The following is a 22,318-nucleotide window of genomic DNA, read 5'->3' on the forward strand; positions in this document are numbered from 1 at the left end:
AAACAATTAAAAATGTACTTTGAAGTAAATACGGAATCAGTGGAAGATAAGTTTATACTATGGGACGCAATGAAAGCATTCATTAGAGGACAAATAATAAGTTATGCAACCAAGATGAAGAAGGACTAGAATCAGGAAACAGAGCAGTTGGAAAGGGAAATAATAAACATAGAAAAAAAATTAGCAATAAAGGAAGATACAACCAAAAGAAGAGAATTGGCGGATAAAAAAATAAAATATGAAACATTACAAACATATAAGGTGGAGAAGAACATAATGAAGACAAAACAGAAATATTATGAACTAGGTGAAAAAACACACAAAATCTTAGCATGGCAGCTTAAGACAGAGCAAACTAAGAAAATGGTATTGGCAACAAGGAAAAAAGACAAACAAATTACATATAATCCAAAAGAAATTAAGGAAAACTTCAGAGAATTCTATGAACAATTATACCGAACTGAAAACGAAGGGAAAGAAGGGAAAATAGATGAATTTTTGACTAAAATTGAACTACCAAAACTACAAATAGAGGAACAAAATAAATTAACAGAACCATTTGGAACAGTAGAAATACAAGAGATAATAAAAAATTTACCAAATAATAAAACACCAGGAGAGGATGGACTCCCAACAGAATTCTACAAAACATTTAAAGATCTAATAATACCGCCCCTCCTGGATGTAATCAACCAGATTGATGAGACACAAAACTTACCAGATTCATGTAAAACAGCAATAATTACAGTGATACTAAAACAAGGGAAAGATCCACTCTCACCAGCGTCATATAGACCAATATCTCTGCTAAACACAGATTATAAGATAATAGCTAAACTATTAGCAAACAGATTAGCAGAACAGGTACCGAAAATGGTAAATTTAGACCAAACTGGATTTATCAAAAAAAGACGCACAACAGACAATATTTGTAAATTTATTAACTTAATTCATGCAGTAGAAGGAAATAAAGCACCTGCAGTAGCAGTTGCTTTAGACGCAGAGAAGGCCTTCGACAGAGTAGAATGGAATTATTTGTTCAAAGTATTGCAAAAATTCAGTTTACCGGAGAAGTATATTAATTGGATTAAAGCATTATATGAGGGACCGTTAGCGAAAGTGACAGTAAATGGACATGTATCAAAGCAATTTAACTTAAGCAGGTCAACGCGGCAGGGATGCCCACTATCACCATTATTGTTTGCGCTAGCTATAGAACCACTAGCAGAATCGATAAGAATAGATAATAATATAAAAGGAATAAAAATAAAAGACAGGGAGTATAAAATCAGTCTATTTGCGGATGATGTGATAGTGTACTTAACAGAACCAGAACTATCAATAAAAGAACTATATAAGAAATTGAAGGAATATGGAGAAGTGTCGGGATACAAGATAAACGTAAATAAAAGTGAAGCAATGCCTATGAATAACGCGAATTTCTCAAAATTTAAGGAGGAATCCCCATTCAGATGGCAAATGCAGGCAATAAGATACCTAGGTGTGCAAATAAACAAAAATCTAGGCCAATTATATAAACTCAATTACAATCCACTAATGAAAAAATTACAGGACGATTTAGAGCATTGGAAAGAGCTACCACTAACACTGATAGGAAGGATAAACTGTATTAAAATGAACATTTTTCCAAGGATACTATACTTATTTCAGGCATTGCCAATACAACTGACAGAAAAATTCTTCAAAGAGTTAAAGAAAATAATAAGGAGATTTTTATGGAGAGGGGGGAAACCGAGGATAGCACTAGATAAATTAACAAAATGGTATAAACAAGGAGGCCTACAATTGCCAAACTTCAAAAATTATTATAGAGCCGCACAATTAAGGTACCTATCAGATTTTTATCAAACAAGGGAAAAACCAGACTGGACGAGACTAGAATTAGATAAAATAGGGGAAAAGACACCTGAACACATATTATATAAATGGGACGAAAAATTGGTACAACATAGAACTTCTCCAGTATTACACCACCTCCTCAATATATGGAAGAAGATTCATGTAGAAAGAAATAAAATAAATTATCAAATACCAAAACTAATATTGACGCAAAATAAGCTACTCCCTTTTACAATAGACAACCTTTCCTTTAGAAAATGGGAAAAAAAAGGGATTAAAAGAATAGAAAATTGTTTTTCAGGAAGTAGATTCTTATCCTTTGAACAAATGAGAGATAAGTACAATATAACTGGAGATACAGCGCTGGCATATTACCAACTGAGATCCTACTTGAAAGATAAATTAGGAAGCAATTTGAGTTTACCAGAGGGAAGTAACCTTGAATATGTGATTACAGATACAATGTTAATCAAAAGATTTATAACAAATATGTATATCAAACTGCAAGAAAAGGAGAATGAGGAAACAAATGGTAAAACTAAACAAAAATGGGAACAAGATTTAAATATAAAGATAAAAAAGGAAACATGGGAGAAATTATGTTCTGGAACGATGAGAAATACAATAAATACGAGGCTGCGTATGATACAATATAATTGGTTACACAGACTATACATTACACCGCAAAAGTTAAATAAATGGGACCCAACAGTATCTGATAGATATTTTCGATGTAAAAAAGAAAGGGGAACAACAATTCATGCAATCTGGACATGTGAGAGAGTAGAAAAATTTTGGGATGATCTAAATCAGATATAAAATAAAATAACAGAAAACAATATACCAAAGAATCCAGAGATCTTTCTCCTAAGTAACATAAAAAATAAAGAATTTGGAATTGACTTGGAAGATGCACAAAAAAGATTTGTCAAGATAGCCCTAGCCGTAGCAAAAAAATGTATTATGTCAACCTGGAAATTGGAAGATAATTTGAAAATACAACAATGGTATATAGAAATGAATAAATGTATTCCATTAGAAAAAATAACATATAGTTTAAGAAATAATATTGAAATATTCGAACAAGTATGGGAGCCTTACATTAAATACAATAGCGAAAACCTACCGGGAACAAACATTACCTAAGTTGATGGAAGGAGAAGAAAAGAAAAGAATGGACTCAGTAGAATTTCTGGTGTATTTTTGATGAATGACAACATTGTCTGACTGAATTAATGCAACCTAATTGTATACCTAAAATGGATGAGAGGGGGGGGGGTGGGGGGGGTGGCTTGGGAGGAGGGAGGGGGGAGGGAGAAAAAGTCACTGTAAATGTGTGGAAAAGAAAAAGTGTATATCATGACTATTGTGATTTATGGTGTGAAAAATAAAAAATTTTAAAAAAAAAATAAAATAAATGAATAAATGTATTCCATTGGAAAAAATAACATATAATTTAAAAAATAAAGTCACAGTATTCGAACAAATTTGGGAACCGTACATGGAACAACAGAGAGGGCCCACCGCGGACCTCCACCCCCTAAAATGATAGAAAGAGAAGACGAAATGAACTGACCCAGTGTGTAAAAGTAGATGACACAATCTTCTTGTTTATTTTCATTGTGTGTTGACATTGTTTAATGGTTTTATTGTATTGTATATGTTGAACGTTTAATGGGTAGGGAGGGAGGGGGGTGGGAGGGAGGGAGGGAAGGGGGGAAAAGGGGAGAAAATGACACTGTATATTCAAGAGGGAAATGTTTGTGTGTATTTTGGTTAATATGGTTCATAGTGTGAAAAATTTAAAAAAAATTCAAGAAAGGAAGGGAGCTTGCTTGCAGACCTGATACTTTCCACGGAATGGACCTCTCGAAGTGATTTGGTGAAATTGTTTTGGATCTCCTGGGGTTGTTGGAAGAGGGATGGCTGAAGGAAAAAGGTCTATACAAGAGAGAAGTATTCCCTTAGCACAGGATTTCACCAGTAGGAGGCTTGGAGGAGAAGACATTTCGGAGGCTGATGGGGCTCGGATTGCACTGCCTTAGGGGGTCAGAGTCAGAAACCCTCACCACATATAAACAGCACCTGGATGTATACTTGAAAACAGTGACCCATAGGGCCAAGCACTCAGTACTGGACAAACTGGCCAGCTCTTTCTTTATCCAACATACACATGCAATTGGCTGAATAGCCTCAAACGGTCAGAAATGTTATTAACAGTTGTACGACTCCATCAGCAGCAAATCCCACAGGACGTCAAAGACAAAAATGCCAGAGGAATTCCGCCAGTCTCGCAGTGTCAAGAGGAGGTAAAGATACATTACTGATGTTTCGGGCCTGAGCCCTTCGTCTACATCGGAGAGACTAGACTCAGACTGGGAGATCGCTTTGTTGAGCACCTCGGCTCTGTCCGCTGCAATAACGTGGATCTCCCAGTGGCCGCCCATTTCAATTCCCTGTCCCGTTTCCTTGCTGACATGTCTGTCCATGGACTCTACTGCCAACCTCTCCCTTCTCCCCACCCGTTACTTTTCCCCCCAGCTCTCTTTCTCTTCGCTTTTCCCTCTGTCTCCTTTCACGAAGCCAAAATCATTTCTCACCTTTCCTCTATCATATCCAATTAACACCTCTTGTTGATCTGGATTCCTCCCCGGCCAGTCTTCAGTCTTTATTCTGATGCCTTCCTGTTCATTGCTTATTCCTTGAAGAATATAGGTAATAGGTCTTTCCCTCTTACAGACGCTGCGAGATTGGCTGAGCTCCTCCAGCACTTTGTGTTTTTACTACAATCATAGCATCTGTAGACTTTAGTGTTTCACCCCAGAGAAGGTCAAGTCCAGCGAGGAACATGTAGGGAGTGAAGGCCACAAGCTCTCACCTCGACAACAGCACCATCATATTGTTGTTTTGGTCCACGTGATAGCGTCGGATGTAGAGGTAATCCCTCGAGTACATGGGGTACTGGAGATGTGAGATAAATATTGAAACAGTCAGCTTATCACCACCACACACATCTTCTCTACACTTTCAATCACATGCTCTCCCAGGAATAACAAAAATCAGACCAAAGTCTTTCCACCAGATGACTTCAGTGCTGTCAGGGAGACCTGGAGAAACACAAGAACAGAGTATGGTGGAATCTGAAATGCTGCCTGGTTGAGAGCAGCGACAACCCGGGAATGAGACACCAAACTTCACTCCATCGAGGACATCTGCATGAGGCGGGGTCTTAAGAAAGCAGCCTCTTTCCTCAAGGACCCCCACCACCCAGGCAATGCCCTCTCCACTCTGCTACCATTGTCTGTCATAGATACAGGAGCCTGAAGACACAAGGACGGCTTCTTCCCCTCAGCCATTAGATTCCCAATTGATCAATGAATCAAAGACACCGTTCCACTTTGACATGTCGCACACTATTTTTTATTTTTGTAAGGTGGCTTTTATCAATATTTGCATGGTGATACTTCTGCAAAACAATGACATGACAATCAATGCTGATTCTTAGCCTATTTTTGAACCATAATGAATATCTCCGGTTGGACAACTTGCGTAACGGGTGCTTGTGTCTGACCATGATATGCAGTCATTTGGAAGCAGCTCTGGTTCAGTTCACATCTGAGCAGTGGGTTATCCAAGTGAGAACTGCACAAGTGCCCAATTCACATTTAATAGATTGTCATTGAAATAGAACAGAAGTCAACAGTTTAAAAAAAAAAGAAATAGAACAGAAGTCATGGTATTACATGAAATTTCCTTTAGTCTGCCTTAAGGCAAAAATTTGCTATCAGCAGGAATTGCCTGGCATAGCCAGAGAAAGATAAGCAAAAGGGTCCCTCCCCCAGGGATACTGAATATTTAAGCCTTTGCCTCCAGTCCAAACCATCAGCAATCTGAGCACCAAATGCACACCTTTGACCCAATAGAAATTACGGCCTTACTTACCGGGAAATGTGTGACCCAGTGAACAACCTCGGACCCAGAGATCTCATCCCGTTCGACAACTTCCAGCTTAATAACCAGCTCATCCCACTTCTTCCTGTACTCCGTGTCCAGCTGCATGGAGAGACTCCGTTAGACAACATGGCAGAAGAGGGTTTTTAATTCCACATCAATCGACCACAGGAGCATCATCTCCGGGAACATCTCTGAAGCCCAGGGCTTCGAAGGCCTGGCCAGGGTCAAGCAGGGCTCCGAGTGGGTGTGAGCACGGAGGCATGGATTGGGGTCAGAACTGGTGCATACAGTGTCTGATAGATATGGCAGGTGGCATGGCGGACTCAGAGGAGGCTGGCCGCACCCAGTGGGCAAGGTCATCAATTAGCAGCAGACAACTAACTCAGGAAGGGAGCCGGACAGGTACCGGCAACAGCAGGAACAGATTTAAGCAGAGGATGCAACAGTGATGATCACTGGAGTCATATGGCCACAGGGAGGGAGGGAGGGAGGGAGGGGGAGCGAGTTTGACCACTCTTGTGGTCACAGGGCTGGTACGGAGACACAAATGCCCCCGAGCGCAAAGCCAAGCAAAAAGGTAGTGGACACAGTCCAGGGAATCACAGGTAAAACCCTCCCCACCATCGAGAACAACTGCAGGGAACGCTGCCGTCGGAGAGCAACAACAACCATCAAGGATCCTCGCCACCCAGCACACGCTCTGTTCTCACTGCTGCCATCAGGAAAGAGGTACTGGTGCCACAAGACTCGCCCCACCAGGTTCAGGGACAGCTGCTACCCCCTCCACCATCAGACTCCTCAATCAGGGGGTCATTTAAGGACTCTTAATTTTGCACTTTGATTTTTTTTCCTCTCTGTACGGCAGTTTGTTTACATTTCTTTATTTGTTTACATGCATATGTGGAGTACTTAATTTTTTTACACTACCAATAAGTAGTAATTCTGCCTCGCCCGCAGGAAAAGGAACCTCAGGTTTGTATGTGATGTCGTATATGTACTCTGACAATATATTTAAATCTAATCTTCTGGGCAATTCCACATTAATTGACCATATTATATTAAAGCAGAACATTGAGATTGCCCCAATCTGAGGGGAAAGGGTTAGGAACTCAAAGGTGGGGGAAATCCTCATTTATTTTGGTCAAAAATACTTAATTGCAAAATCTCTTATTGTACATTAAGATATTTGAAGAATTTAACGGAGAAAGCAATGCAACTAAACATCCTTTAGTCTGCAGGATTGCCTACAATATTCACACCTTTTTAATCCTACAGATTATGGAACACATCACAGGGCAACATGATCACGTCAGAGAAGTACAAAATATCTTCTAGAAGGGAGCTTTACGTGTATTATTTGTAGAATTTTTGTATTCAATATTATTTCTGGACATAGTGAGTTATGATTTAATTGTTTAATTATTATTATAGAATTTGATGCCGTGAATGCAATAATTATCGTTATGCTACTAATTTACAATTGATATGTATATGATTTATGTTGTTATTACTTTGCCTCATGTAAAGGGTGATGCGCTATGAATAACTCAAAAGGCCAGAGTTATTGAACTATAGGCTTTTATTTACAATAAACGAAGGTCGTCCAGCGCTGTGACCTAGGCTTTCTGGGGTGAGACTATGGTGCTATACAGGGTCGAGAGGGAGGAACCATGGGTCCATCCACAGGAAGGGGCTGAGCCAGATTACAGTGTTCAGCAGTTCACCACAAAGGGCTTTTGTTAAACTCAGTAAAAAGGATTTAATACCAAGGACTTACCTGCACATTGAAGAACTGCCGGGGTGTAATGTCTGTGTACGTTCCAAACACTGTTGGAGAGAAGTAAAAGGAGTGAAAGTCCTCATTAAATCTCTTGGAGAAGACCAAGTTGTGGAGGTCTTGTTAACAATAACTACTTTACCTGGGCCAAGAATCAGAGCCTTGTCAGGGCCACCGAGTTCGACTGCAATTACACTTATGTTCTTTAGGTCATCGGGTGCCTGTTGGTTTATACTCCAATGGCTGCTCCCAACTCCTGCCTAAGTGGTCATTTCTGTTTATCCATGAGCCCAAACCCAATGCTCTCCATCATTTGGGTGGTGCGATTAGCACAACACCATTACAATGCAGTTCGAATCCAGCGCTGTCTGTAAGGAGTTGTGCGTTCTCTCTGAGGCCTTCCTCTGGGTGCTCTGGTTTCATCTCACCCCATAAGCAGGATTGGGCTTCAAAAGCCCAGATGAATCCTGCTTCTGCCTCTCAGCTGGGATTCACAGTCTCCCTGGCTCACTACAACTAATCCAATACAGTGGCTACCCTTCTGGACTAGTGCACACATTCATATCCACTGGTCTGGCTACCAGTTCAATCCTTGAAGATGATCAATTTAGCAAATTAAATATATCAGGACTTTGTATAAAGTGAAAACACACAGAATTGCTGGAGGAACTCAGCCCATCTCGCAGCGTCCACAGGAGGTAAAGATACATTACCGATGTTTCGGGCCTGAGCCCCCCCCCCTTCAAGGAATAAGCAAAGAACAGGAAGGCATCAGAATAAAGACTGAAGGCTGGCACGGGGAGGAGTTCCGACCAACTAAAGGTGTCAATTGGATATGAGAGAAGTGAGAATTGATTTTGGATCTGTGAAAGGAGACAGAAGGAAAAGGGAAGAGCAAGGTGGGGGGGGGGGGGGAGCGAGAGAAACAGAGTTGGGGGAAAAGGCGACGGGCAGGGGGAGGTTCGAACAGAAACTGGAGACGTCACGGAAGATGAGGCGTCTCAGTCTGGCAGTGCATGGACAGACATGTCAGCAAGATGATGGGGTGGGGAATTGGAATGGGTGACCACTGGGAGATCCACACTACTGCGGTGGACAGATCCAAGGTGCTCTTTACCTTCTATGAACGCTATGAGACTGGCTGAGTTCCTCTAGCATGCACGTGTTTTTACTTCAAATCACATTGTCTGCAGTCTTTAGTGTTTTACTTTGTATAAAGCAGTGGAGGCAATATTGACTGCAGAACCATCATGCCACGTTAACTGAAGGCTTTGGTCAGTACCATCATTATATAGGCAGCTGTTACTCAAGAACATTTCCCACCCAGCTGCCATGCCAAGGAAATGCTCAGTGTTACAAGCCCAGAGGACCCAGCAGCAATAGATATTCACCAAGACAAATGGTTACTTAAACAAAAGTTGCTTTTAATGATCTTTAAACTTGAGAGCAGAATCACACTTTAACATCACTATTGACTTACTTAACCCAACTTAAACCCTTCTAATTCTAAGCGCACATGTATGTAATGTGTGTGTAAGTTCAGAAAAATTCTTTGGTTCACAGTCCAATCTCACCTCTCACTCCTCCAAGTTCACTGGTTGCAGGCAATTCTTATACTGTGCACAGGCTTTGGTCCTTGAAAGGTAAATGATTTCCGCTCAGGAAGGGTCTGTTGGTTTACTGAGAGATTTTTGTTGTACATTTACTTCCATCAGCCACGTCAGTGTCTTGCCGAAGAAATTTGCCCCGTCAGACTTCTCCAGATGATAACCTCTTTCTTTCAGGTCACCACAGAGTTCCTTCTTCTTTCTCTTATTCCAAGTGAAACATTAGACAGCCAGTCCTCTCCTCTTGCATGAACCACAAGGGCTTTGACCAGGCCGTTTTCCAAATGGGGCTTTCCACAAGCTTGCCAGCTTGTCCTGTTTCAGTCCCAGATGCTTCTGCTGGCTGTAACACTGCAGAATGATCTCTATGTATGTCTCTCTCTGCTTACAAAACCACATGACCCTCTTAGAACATCTCCAGAAAGAAGGCGCCTCCAACAAGATCTTTCATCTGTTGCCTTTTGAAAGCAACAATCCATTAGTGAAGTCTCTTGAGCACGCTTCAAAGCTCTTGCAAAAGCTGTGAGGCCCCGATATGTCTAGCAGAGCTCTAGTATTTCAAATGAGATCTGTTTTAAAGTGTTTGTATGTGACCTACTCCAACAAACCTTTCCCAATTATCTCCCAAAAACACATCTATATACTCTGTCACATCAGTCTTCCAGTGTGTTCTTACCTCGGTACTGGTAGAGATGACTGCCAGGGATGGGCCTGCGCCACAGTCGGAAGCTGGATGTGTCCATCACCAGTTCCCATGCGTTGTCCTGCTCCTGATGTTTGTCACACGTCAGGCCCTCTCGACTCTGCTTCCCATCCATTGGGACCTCCAGGTTTTTGAAATCATTCAGACACCTGCAACCAGATGATAGAATCACAAGGGGCTATGGAATAACACAAAGAGCCAAACCTCAACCCCTGGTTCCCCAACCTCCCTATCACTCCTAGGTCGTGTACACGCACCACGCACAGGAATGATTGCCAACCGCTGCTGCCATATATCCTGCATACGGAATGTGGACAGTTGTTATAGCTCTTGCAACATCTTCACCACAAACATATGGGCTGGTGTCTATATGAAGAGAGCTGTCCCACAAGTTAAGAAGCAGCCTGACAGGGTCTGAATGGTACGTTTCTGTAGCCCCTTTTCCACTGGCACCCTGTCCCAGGAATTAATTGGGACAGGGTTCAGTGGAAAAGGAACACTGTCTAAACGCTGGCATCAACTGACATAATTTCATGCCAGGGATTAACTGCCTCATATCCCTGGCGTTTACTGACGCTGACGTGCTGATAAAACCAGTGGAAAAGAGACAGCAGAAAGTCACCCGTTTCCAGTGGAAGGTAGAATTCTCCGATCCATGGTGTTTAGTGGAAAAGCAATTTGTGTCCCAGTGAAAATGGAAGAAAGGGTTCCTATCCCAGGACACTGCAAGGCCAATTAAATGGGATGCCAGTGGATAAGGGGCTGGTGAGTACAACTCCATCCCAGATACGCATAACCATCTCAGTATTGTATCCCACTCAGTAGGATGTTTGAGGCTCACAGTGTACGCAGGTGGAAGAAAGTTGCCCTCGGAATCCAGGACACCGGTACCAAACACCACGAAGTTGCATTCTATCAGATCAAACACAACGATACCTCCGAATTTCATCAGCCCAAGTCGAAGGGTGGATAAGTCTCCTGGACCAGATGGATTAAACCCTCAGGTTCCCGGAAAGAATTAGCGGTAGAGATTGTGGAGGCATTGGTAATGATCTTTCAAGAATCAATAGATTCTGGTATTGTCCCGGAGCACTGGAGAATCACAAATGTCAGAGGGAGGGACCAGAAAGTAAGTCTGATATTATTGGTGGAGAAAACGTTGAATGTCAAGGAGGTCAAAGCCAGTGCGGTTTCCTCAAGGGAAACCTATTGGAATTCTTAGAAGAAATGGCAAGCAGACTGGATAAGGGAGATGCAGTGGATGTCATCTATTTGGATTTTCAGAGAGCATTAGATAAGGCAAGATCCCATGGTATAACAGAAAATATTTTAACATTGGTAGAGTATTGGCTGATTGTCCCCAAGGTCTCTTACCAGCTTTTACAGGGAAGCATCCTGTCTGGATGCATCACAGCGTGGGACGAGAAAAGTGTTGCAGAGTTGTGAACGCAGTTCAGACCTTCACTCAGAATGCGCTCCCCTCCATTGACTGCCTACACCTCCCACTGGCTCGGGCAGGCTGCCAGCACATTACAGAACGCATCCCACCTCGACACGCTCTCGTCCCTCCCCCATTTCCACTGGGCAGAAGATACACAAGTTTGAAAAAGGGAATGTAGTTAAAGAGTTTCTTTCCTGCTGTTATCAGACTCCCAAAAACAGCCCTCTCATTGGGACGAGATGATGCCCCTGCACTTGTACCTTTTTAAACTGCACTTCACCTTCGTAACCCCAAGCCCTGCACTACTTGCTGTACTTCAGTACGCGTCAGCTTGTCTGGATAACATGCAAAACAAAGCTCTTTCCTGCATCTTGGAGCTGTGACAATAAACAAGTCAGTGCTGGGACAAACAAGAGGAAATATTCAAATGGAAAAGTGTCACAACTGCAGCCAGTCAAAGTCAATGAAAAAGCAAGAAAGGCCATACAGAGAAACAGACATTCGTGGGAAGATAGGGAATTGGGAAGTTTTTTAAAACTTACAGAAGGCAACTAAAAAAACTTATAAGAGGGGAAAAGATTAACTATGAAAGTAGGTTAACAAATAATATCAAAGAGGACACAAAAAGTTTCTTCAAATATATAAATGGGAGGAAAGAGTAGATATAGAACCATTTGAAAATGACACTGGAGAAATAATAATAGGAGACGAGGAGATGACCAAGGAGCTACTGTAAATGAGTATTTTGCATCAGTCTCCATTGATTAGCATTAGCACTGTGTCAGACGTCTAAGGGTATCAGGGAAGTGAGAGAAGTTACTCTTTCAAGAGAGAAGGTGCTCAGAAAGCTGAATGGTCAAAGGGTGGATAAGTCTCCTGGACCAGATGGATTGTACCCTCAGGGGAAAGAAGTAGCGGTAGAGATAGTGGAGGCATTGGTAATGATCTTTCAAGAATCAATAGATTCTGGTATTGTCCCGGAGCACTGGAGAATCACAAATGTCAGACTACTACTTAACAAAGGAGGGAGGCAGCAGAAAGTAAGCTTGACGTCATTGGTGAGGAAAACATTGTCAAGGAGGTTACAGAGTACTTGGAGGCATGTGACAAGATGGGCGAAAGCCATTGCGGTTTCCATAAAAGAAAATCTTGCTTGGCAAACCTATTAGAAGAAATGGCAAGCAGACTGGATAAGGGAAGTCGTCTATTTGGATTTTCAGAGAGCATTAGACAAGGCAAGATCCCATGGTATAACGGGAAATATTCTAACATTGGAAGAGCATTGGCTGATTGGCTGATGCAGGGAGTCGGAATACAGAGATCGTCTTCTGGTTGGCTGCTACTTTCTAGTGGTGTTTCACAGGGGGTCGGGGTTAGGGCCGCTTCTTTTTATGTTGTATATTAATGATTTGGATTATGGAATGAATGGCTTTGTGGCCAAGTTTGCAGACGATATGAAGGTCAGTGGAGGAGCAGGTCGTGTCAAAACAGGGAGGCTGCAGAAGGACTTAGATTGGGAGAATCGGCAGAGAAGTGGCAAATTAAATATAATGTTGGAAAGTGTCTGGTCATGCACTTTGGTAGAAAAATAAACAGGCAGACTATTTTTATGAATGGGGAGAAAACTGAAAATACCCAGATGCAAAGGGCCCTTGGAGACCTTGTGCAGGAGAGCCTGAACGTAAATTTGCAGGTTGAGTTGGTGGTGAAGAACGCAAATCCAATGCTGGCGTTCATTTTAAGAGGAATAGAATACAAGAGGAGGGGTGTGATGTTGAGGCGTTATAAGACATAGTGGGACCTCTCAGAGAGCAGTTTTCACCTCCTCATTTCAGAAAGGGCATGCTGACATTAGAGAGGGTTCAAAGGAGGAATACAAGGATGATTCAGGGAATGAAAGATTTATCATATGACAGCTCTTGGCCTGTACTCTTTGATATTTAGGAGACCTCATTGAAGCACTTCAAATGTTGAAAGGAGTGAACAGTAGATGTAGAAAGGTTAATTCCCATGGTGGGATGGTCTAGGACAAGAGGGCACAACTCCAGGATTGAAGAATATCCGCTTAGAACAGAGATGCAGAAGTACTATATAAATGGGATGAAAAATTGGTGCAATGTAGGAATTCACTGGTATTGCATCATCTGCTCAACATTTGGAAGAAGATTCATGTAGAAAGGAATAAAACAAATTACCAACTACCAAAACTAATATTGAGACAAAATCAACTAATCCCTTTCACAATAGATAACCTTTCCTTTAGAGAATGGGAGAGAAAAGGGATCAAAAGAATAAAAAATTGTTTTTCGGGAAATAAATTATTATCCTTTGAACAAATGAAGAATATAATATAACTCACGATACAATGTTTGCATACCACCAACTGAACCTACTTGAAGGACAAATTGGGAAACAGTCTGAGGTTACCAGAAGGAAGCAATTTTGAATATGTGATTACAGACACAATGATAATTAAAAAATTTGTAACAAACATGTACATCAAACTGCAAGAAAAGGAGAACGAGGAAACAAACGGTAAACCTAAACAAAAATGGGAACAAGATCTAAACATAAAGATAAAGAATGAAACATGGGAGAAGCTATGCTCTGGAACTATGAGAAATACAATAAACACAAGGTTACACATGATACAATATAACTGGATACACAGGCTATACATCACACCTCAAAAGTTAAATAAATGGGACCCAACAGTATCAGACAGATGTTTTCGCTGTAAAAAGGAAATGGGAACAACAGTTCATGCAATTTGGACATGAGAAAAAGGAAAAATTTTGGGAAGATCTAAACCAGATATTAAACAAAATCTCAAAAAACAATATACCAAAAAACCCAGAGATCTTCCTCCTAAGTAATATAAGAAACAAAGAATTTGGACTCGATTTTGATGGAGCACAAAAAAGATTTGTTATGATAGCCCTAGCTGTAGCAAAAAAATGTATTATGTCAACCTGGAAATTAGAAGACAACTTGAGAATACAACAAAAGTACATAGAAATGAATAAATGTATTCCATTAGAAAAAATAACATATAATTTAAGAAATAACATCACAATATTTGAACAAATATGGGAGCCATACATGAAATACAATAGAGAAATCCTACCATGGACTTCCACCACCTAAAATGACTGGAGAAGACAACGAAAAGAACTGACTCAGTAAAATTTCTTGTTTATTTTTTTTAAGTGACAACATTGTTTAACGGGTTTAATGTATCTTATAGATTGAACTTCAAATAAATGGGGAAGGGGGTGAGGGAGGGAGGGAAGGGAGGGGGGAAAGGGGAAGAAAATGACTATATATTTAAGAAGAAAAATGTCTGTTATGTATCTTGGTCAATATGGTTTATAGTGTGAAAAATTTAAAAAAAAAATAAAAATTAAAAAAAAATTAAAAAAAAACAGAGATGTAGGAGAAATTCTTCAGCCAGACTGTGGTAAATCTGTGGAATGTGTTACCTCAGGCGGTTGTAGAGGTCAGGTGACTGGGTGTATTTAAGGCAGAGATTGATAGGTTGTTGGTTAGCCAGGGCATCAAAGGTTACGGGGAGAAGACCAGGCAGTGGGGCTGAGAGGGAAAAATGGATGATTAAATGGCAGGGGACTCAATGGGCTGAATCTGCTCCTTTGTCTTATACTGGAAAGGGACAGAGTGCACTCTGGGTGGGGAACATCAGTGCCCATCACCAAGAGCAGCTTTGAAGTATCAACAGTGTCCATGCTCCAAAAGGACAGATTGTGTCTGCAACAGGCAGTACATTAACAACACAAAGGTCAAATATACTTGACCTCTTCCTTACCAATCTACCTGTGGCAAAGGCAACTGAGAAGTTTAGGTTCACCAGACTGATAATGGCAATGAGAGGAGATAGAGTTCTTTTCTAAAGTTTAGATGTGACCTCACCGAGCAAGCTACAAAGGTAGGTTCAACAGGGTAAATGCAGGGAGACCTTTAGTCAAGGCAGCTGGAATCAGGGGTCAGCCTCAAAATAAAGTGCGAGTCCTTGATTGGAGGAATTTCTTTACCCAAAGAGTGGAATCTTCTGCCTTGGAAGGACTGGGTGGACTCGACTCAGATTGCATTCAAACTTCAGGTGGATAGATTTCTGAATACAAGTGGAATTATGAGATACAAAGAGAGCTGGAAAATGGAACAGAGACAGATGAACCAAGATCTTTGTTGCCGCAGGGAGTTGTGGAGGCCAGGTCATTTAGGGAAAGATTGATAGGTTCAAGGTTATGGGAACAGAGCAGGCTTGGGCAATGACTGGCCCATTTCTGCTCTTATTTTTAAAACTATCTACAATTTAACTAAACTTTAGGTGCCCTGTCCAGTGTCACAAGATCAATATAGGAACATGCACCCATTAAAGAAACACTTAGTTTAATAAAAAAGCACAAACTTCCAGCTTGTTAGCTTTGAACCTGAGTGGTTCCCACTAAGGGGACAAGCAACACAATGGATCACATATCAATCGAAGGAACTTGAAGTATTTTACTATGAATCCCACCCCTTGGAGATCAGCAGGCCCAGGCTGTTCCCACATCAACGAAGATCTGGAGGCTGGAGCTTCCCCACACACATCGGGTGGCACGGTTAGTGCAACGTTATTACAGCACCAGCGACCCAGGTTCAAATCCTGCACTGTCTGTACGGAGTTTGTGCATTCTCCCTGCCCCTGCATGGGTTTCTCCCACCCTTCAAAACATTCTGGGGTTGAAGGTCAATTGGGCTCATGGCTTGAAGTGCCTGCTACCATGCTGCATGTCTAGATTTTTAAAAAATCAAACCAATGGCAATTCTAAATTTACGCCCCTATGATCAAGCTAAAACTTACCCCATAAACAAAGGGATTAAACTGTATGAAGCCATCAAATCACATTCACAGCCTGGAATACAACAGCTGTCATCCCTGACACTCCTCTCCCACCTCACTTGCACGACCCCTTCCCTCCTGAGGGCTACGCCCTTCCCTCCTTCATGTCACACATTTCTTCACCCTCTTTATCAGCTAACTAGCACAGCCAACAATGCTAATATTTCTATTTTCTCTGAAGGTCACCTTGCATTAATTGAAACTGCAGGCTCAAGCCATTCAACTAAACATGCCCTTGAGACGATTAAAGCTCTCATCTTCCTCTTATCCGTCATCTATTCACCATCAGCAACTTGTAGTCTGTAGATTTTTTTTTAAATGTTGATTCAAATCTTAAATTGCTTCTATTTTAAGGAGTGAACATCCAAGTCTTCTAAACCCCACTGAAAACAAACCTAACCTTTCCTTCTAAGGCAAACCACACATTCTTGACATTAATCCAACAAACCTCGGAACAGAGTGTCCGTCCTGGAACATGCAGGCCGACAAAAGAAATAGTCAGCCATCAAGCACAGTAACAGGCCCTTCACCCACCATCTTTAATGCCCATCCGTCATCATTCAGGTTAAAATAGGGAAATAACAAACAGCACCTGGACAGTTCAGCAGCTCGGAACGTCAATTCAACACCAGGTCTTTACGGACAAGGAAGATTACAAATGTTTACTTTGCCTGCGAAAGCATGAGATTCTTGTGAAGGATAGGTTTTTGAAATCCAAGTTCAAACATGGCAAGATTCTAGAAATGCTTGAAATTTGCAAAAAGCCAATCAGCACTTGAGAATATTAAGGTCGTTTCAATCTTCTCCTCAACCATGCTCTACCAGTGAGCACTGGTTGACATAGCAGTTAACGCAACACCTTTACAGCGCCAGCAATCGGGTCCAGACCAGGGTTCGAATCCAGTGCTGTCTGTTGTACACTCTCCCAGTGTCTGTGTGGGTTTTCCCCGGGGGCTCCAGTTTCCTCCCACTGTTCAAAAATGTTTCGGGGTGTAGGTTAATAGGGTGCAAATTGGGCGGCACAGACACGTGGGCAGAAATGGCTGCTACCATGCAGTATGTCTAAATTTACACCAGCTATTCTCAACCCTTTTTTTTGGCTATGGCCCCCTTAGAGCTCTGTTCAAAGATTATGGGTCCCCTTCCCTGTGAAGTAGTAGTTTGCTTGGTACTCCTCTCCAACTATATAAAAACAAATAATATTTTATTTGTTTACGTTAAACGTGCTGTGTCCCCCAAAGAGAATGGCTGAATTACACCACTTTAACCAATATCCTTTCCATCCAGCACACAGTATCGTTAACCCACTACCATCAAGAAGGCATTTGAAAAGGAAAATGTATGTATCTTGATCAATGTGGTTTATAGTGTGAAAAATAAATAAATAAATAGATAGATAGATTGGGGGGAAAAAAGAAGGCACAAGAGCATCAAAATCAGGATGGCCAGGCTGCAGAATAAGTTACAGGCTGTGATACCGCTGAACAACATCCTGTAACCATGTAAATCATCCCGAATTTTATTTTCATGATCATTAAGTACTGTGTATAATGTGTCAACCATGGTCTGGTGAGATACAGTTTCAAGTTGTAGATCTACAATCAGAAATCCTGTCCATCAAACGCACCAAATTCCCAGCATCTCTAGTTTCAGATTTCAACCAATTTTTATGAGCTGTCTCTAAACTTTTAACATCGCCTCACTACTGATTTCTCACCACAATTTCTCATTTTATACCCAGCCAGATACATTTAATATTTTAATCGCTTCATCAGATCATCTCAGAGTTTTCAAGACTCAGAAGATACAAACTATGCCACTGCAAACAGCTCACAACTTTCATAAATCCTTGAGATATAACCAAATCAAAAAGGACATGCGAACCTCCTGGGATTCTTGAGTGAACAACGAGAAGCTGGAGAGACTCAGCAGGTCAGGCAGCATCCGGAGAGAAAAACGGTCAAAGTTTCAAGTTGGGAGCTCTTTATACAGCAGGAACTCTTTAATCAAACTCCTGAAGCAAACTCACCTGCAAAAACACTCACCCACCATCGAGAACATCTACAGGGAATGGCATTGTCGGAGGGCAGCAGCAATCATTAAGGATCCACACCACTGCTGCTGCCATCGGGAAAGAGGTGTAGGTGCCACGAGACTCGCACCACCAGGTTCAGGAACAGCTGCTACCCCTCCACCATCAGACTCCTCAACGACAAACTCATTCAGGGACTCATCAGAATTCTTGCACTTTATTGATTTTTCTTTCGCAGCATGGCCATTTGTTCATATTTATTTGTACATTGTATACAGGTTTTTTTTTGCACCATCAATAAGTGATAATTCTGCCTTCCCTGCAGGGACTAAAAACCTCAGGACTATGCATGATGTCACATATGTCCTCTGGCAATGAACCTGAAACGTTCCTCTGGGTGCTCTGGTTTCCTCCCACTGTTCAAAACGTGCCAGGGTTGCTGGTTAATTGGATAGTGCAGGCTCTTTAACTCCAACGACAGAAGCTTGGTGTTCGTTATTTCTGGGCAGAACAGTTAGCGCAAAGCTGTTACAGCGCCAGTGGTCAGGGCCTGGGTTAAAATCCCACATTGCCTACAAGGAGTTTCTACGCTCTCTCCCGTGTCTGCGTGGGATTTGTTCAAAACAGACCGGGGTGTAGTTAATTTGGTGTACAGTCAGGCGCCGCATAACGTCCGCTCAGGAGCATCCGACCGCATGTATAACATCCGTGGTCCCATAAGGGAGTTCAGAAATCCCGATTGGAGAACGGGACGGAGCTGGTTCCCGCACGTAACACGTGCGTCTCACGTCTCTGGTATACAAAGCGATTGCGCTGCCAGGCGTATAATGGTACAGCACATATGTAACATAGGTCTTGATACTCATAACAAACCCGTTATTATAATATGGTGTTCACATAATGTCCAAATCATATAACATCCCATTTCACGGAACCCATCGTGGATGTTAGGTGATGCACGCCTTGTAATTGGGCGCCAAAGAGTCATGGACCGAAATGACCTGTTACCGTGCTGTATTAAAATATGAATTAAATGGACTGCTTCTTCCTCTCGTTGAAGGGTCCCTTCAACAGGAGAAAGAAACAGTTAAGTGTTTAAGGAGGAGTTTGATGCTCTTCTCACCCTCCCCCCACACTGATGTTGTCTGATGATCTGAGATTTCCCAGCATTTAATGTTTTGCCGTGTGCTTCTGTGCTCATGTTAAGATTTGCAACACTAACCTTTCGATCAATGCACACCCACCTTTGCAACTCCTCGTCCCGGATCCTCTCGTCGTCCCACATGAAGACTGCAGCGAAAGCCACCAGGAGCTTCCCGGAGCCCGAGTGCCGGCTCTGGAATTTGCGCCAGAGATTGGTGAAGAGGCTCCTGCGGCACCGCTCCGAGTACAGGTTGCTGTACAGCTGCCCGATCTGCTGCGCTCTCCTCACCCTCTGCCCGGTCACATAGCTGCATTGGCTGGCGAGGATAGACGCCAGCTTCTTCCCTTCGCCGCCCAGCGCTCCGGCGCCGAAGCGTTGGCACAGGAGAGCCGCTGCCCAGCGCAGAGCACTGCCGAGCTGTCTCCTCCATAGAGACGGCGGCTGCTTGGCTTCACGCCAGCAGGGAGCATGGGTGGAAGAGCGAGCGGACTGCAAGCAGTACGAATACAGCCCGGTGAACGGTTTGGAGCGGGTAGGGTTGAGGATGAGGGCTGGTCTCTTCGCAGTCAACATAATGCACGACAAGAGCAAGGCCCCGGCTGCAAAAAATAACCACAGAATTAATGAAAGCAAAACTTTTGCAGGTGAAATTGCGTGGCCATTTCCCTTCTAATGGCGGATAAATATGAAACCACGCTATAAATGCCCTCTCCGACGTCGCCCTTCATAGAGGGAAGTCTTTTCTACCTTGTGCATCTTACCTGGCTCTCAAGGTCCCGCGGAACGTTGCGGGCCTCTCGGCCGCACTCTCCTACCCGGCCGCAGGCCTCCAAACTGTCAATCAACCTGGCCGCACGCCTCCCAGCTGTCAATCACCGCTCCCGGGCACGACCTGCCGCCTACCCTCATTGGACAGACCGAATCGACTGCGCCGCGGCCATGGGTTGTACGAGCTGTCAGTCACATGTGGGGGCGTCTCTCCTTCGGCTCAAGGTTGGAAGAGGACCCCGTGCAGCCCTGGACGGAATGTTTTACAACTGGAGCTAGGATTCAGATAAAATTATTAGGACCGAGCATTGCAGTGTTACATACTTCTATCTATCTATCTATCTAATTATCCACTACCGAAAAAAAATTATAAATAAAATGTACAGGCGACTGCTGGAGAGTTTGGGCAACGGGAATGATTGATAGCTGCTGTGGCGCAGTGAGCATGCTCAGAATGGCTGAATTTGCTCAATCAACTCTTCTGGCCCAAAATGCTCACAAAACATGTTTTTTTTCCATTGGGGCAGCTTGAACCGCTAAATTCCTCCAGCAGATCATTTGGTTTTAGAACAGGTTTGGTGAACTTTAACCTCAAATAATGTGAAAAAAATTAGCTTGACAGTAGCTTCTTTTAAGAAATAGGGTTAGTAACTTAGCAGACTGACCTGCTCAGTTTCTCAGTATTGTGGTTTTACTTCAGTAACTCTGCTTGCAGCTTATTCTGGAGAATGCGTCACTTAATCTGTCTGGAATTGTCAAAAACACAAGTTCCAGGTTTTGATCATTTATATTTTTATATTATAATTTACCACCAGGTTCAGGACCAGCTGCTCCCGCTCCACCAACAGACTCCTCAATGACAAACTCAATCAGGGTCTCATTTAAGGACTCTTAGTTTTGCACATCATTGTTTTTTTTTCCTCTCAGTATGGCACAGTCAGTTTGTTTACATTTCTGCTTTTGTTTACGTGTACATTGTATACTTTTGTTTTTGCATTACCAATAAGTGGTAATTCAGCCAGGCCTGCAGGAAAAAGAATCTCAGAGATGTATGTGATGTTATGTATGTACTGTGACAATAAATCTGTTATCTATTTTAATATTCTGTATATTTATATATTATACATACACATGCACATATATATGTTTAAATATCTAGATTTTTTATAACTTTAAAAAAATTTAGACATATAAGCACAGTAACAGTCCATTTCGGCTCACAAGTCAGTGCCGCACAATTTATAACACATTAACCCACATCCCCATACATTTTGATTGGTGGGAGGAAACCCAGGGAAAACCCACACAGACACAGGGAGAAAGTACAAACTCCAGACAGGTGGGATTTGAACCTTTGTCCGGTCGCGATCACTGATGGTGTAAAGGCATTGTGCTAACCTCCATGACAAACATGCCAGTTGTAGCATATCTCTGTGTGTGTGTATATATATATATATATATATACACACATAGAAAGAGAGAGAGATCTATTTATTTATCTTTTAAGGCTTGAATATTACAAATTTTATTTTCATTCAGTTTTATGCATTTTCTGTATTTCTAGTGCATCTTGGCGCCTCACAGTACGGCGGGCAGCAACCTCCTTTGAAGAAGACCGCAGAGCCCACCTCATTGACAAAAGACAAAGGAGGAAAAACCCAACACCCAACCCCATCCAACCAATTTTCCCTTGCCACCGCTGCAACCATGTCTGCCTGTCCCGCATCGGACTTGTCAGCCACAAACAAGCCTGCAGCTGACGTGGACATTACCCCTCCATAAATCTTCATCCGCAAAGCCAAGCCAAAGAAAGAGAAGAGAGTAGTTTGAACCAAAATTGGATGCTTTTGGTTTCTTCAACATTCATTCTCTCCAAATGGACTTTCATCCAGATGTACAGGTGCTGCACTTTGGGCCATCAGATGTAAGATTACAGTAAATATTCTGTAATATACACTAAATAGCAGATCCCCAAGAGCGTTGGTGTGCAGAGGAATCTTGGAGGGCAAGTGACAACAGGTCAATAAGGTGGTAAATAAAACATGGGGGGGGAGGATTCACGTGATGGAGTAGTGGCCGGTCGAGTTGAACCAGCCCTCTCCAGAAAAAAAGAAAAAAGTTAGGAAAAGACA

General features: G+C 42.3%; 1 protein-coding gene across 4 annotated transcripts in view; it reads right to left on the minus strand.

Annotated features, from left to right (window-relative positions):
* stard7 (StAR related lipid transfer domain containing 7) overlaps positions 1–20,461 on the minus strand; it is a 38,260-nt gene extending 17,799 nt beyond the window's left edge. For 2 of the 4 annotated variants that reach the window (XM_069917660.1, XM_069917659.1), the window contains exons 1-6: positions 20,180–20,461; positions 19,519–20,017; positions 9,875–10,050; positions 7,592–7,641; positions 5,803–5,913; positions 4,739–4,821 (exon numbers count right to left, since the gene is read on the minus strand). In XM_069917660.1, coding sequence (XP_069773761.1) covers positions 4,739–4,821; positions 5,803–5,913; positions 7,592–7,641; positions 9,875–10,050; positions 19,519–19,991 — 893 coding nt within the window. In that variant the 5' untranslated portion in view covers positions 19,992–20,017; positions 20,180–20,461. Of the gene's footprint in view, positions 1–4,738; positions 4,822–5,802; positions 5,914–7,591; positions 7,642–9,874; positions 10,051–19,518; positions 20,018–20,165 lie in introns of all 4 variants that reach the window. The other 2 variants (XM_069917658.1, XM_069917657.1) reach the window with 2 other exon arrangements.
* Between the last annotated feature and the right edge of the window lie 1,857 nt (positions 20,462–22,318).

Source organism: Narcine bancroftii, chromosome 2 (assembly GCF_036971445.1).
Source record: "Narcine bancroftii isolate sNarBan1 chromosome 2, sNarBan1.hap1, whole genome shotgun sequence".
NCBI classification, from domain to species: Eukaryota; Metazoa; Chordata; class Chondrichthyes; order Torpediniformes; family Narcinidae; genus Narcine; species Narcine bancroftii.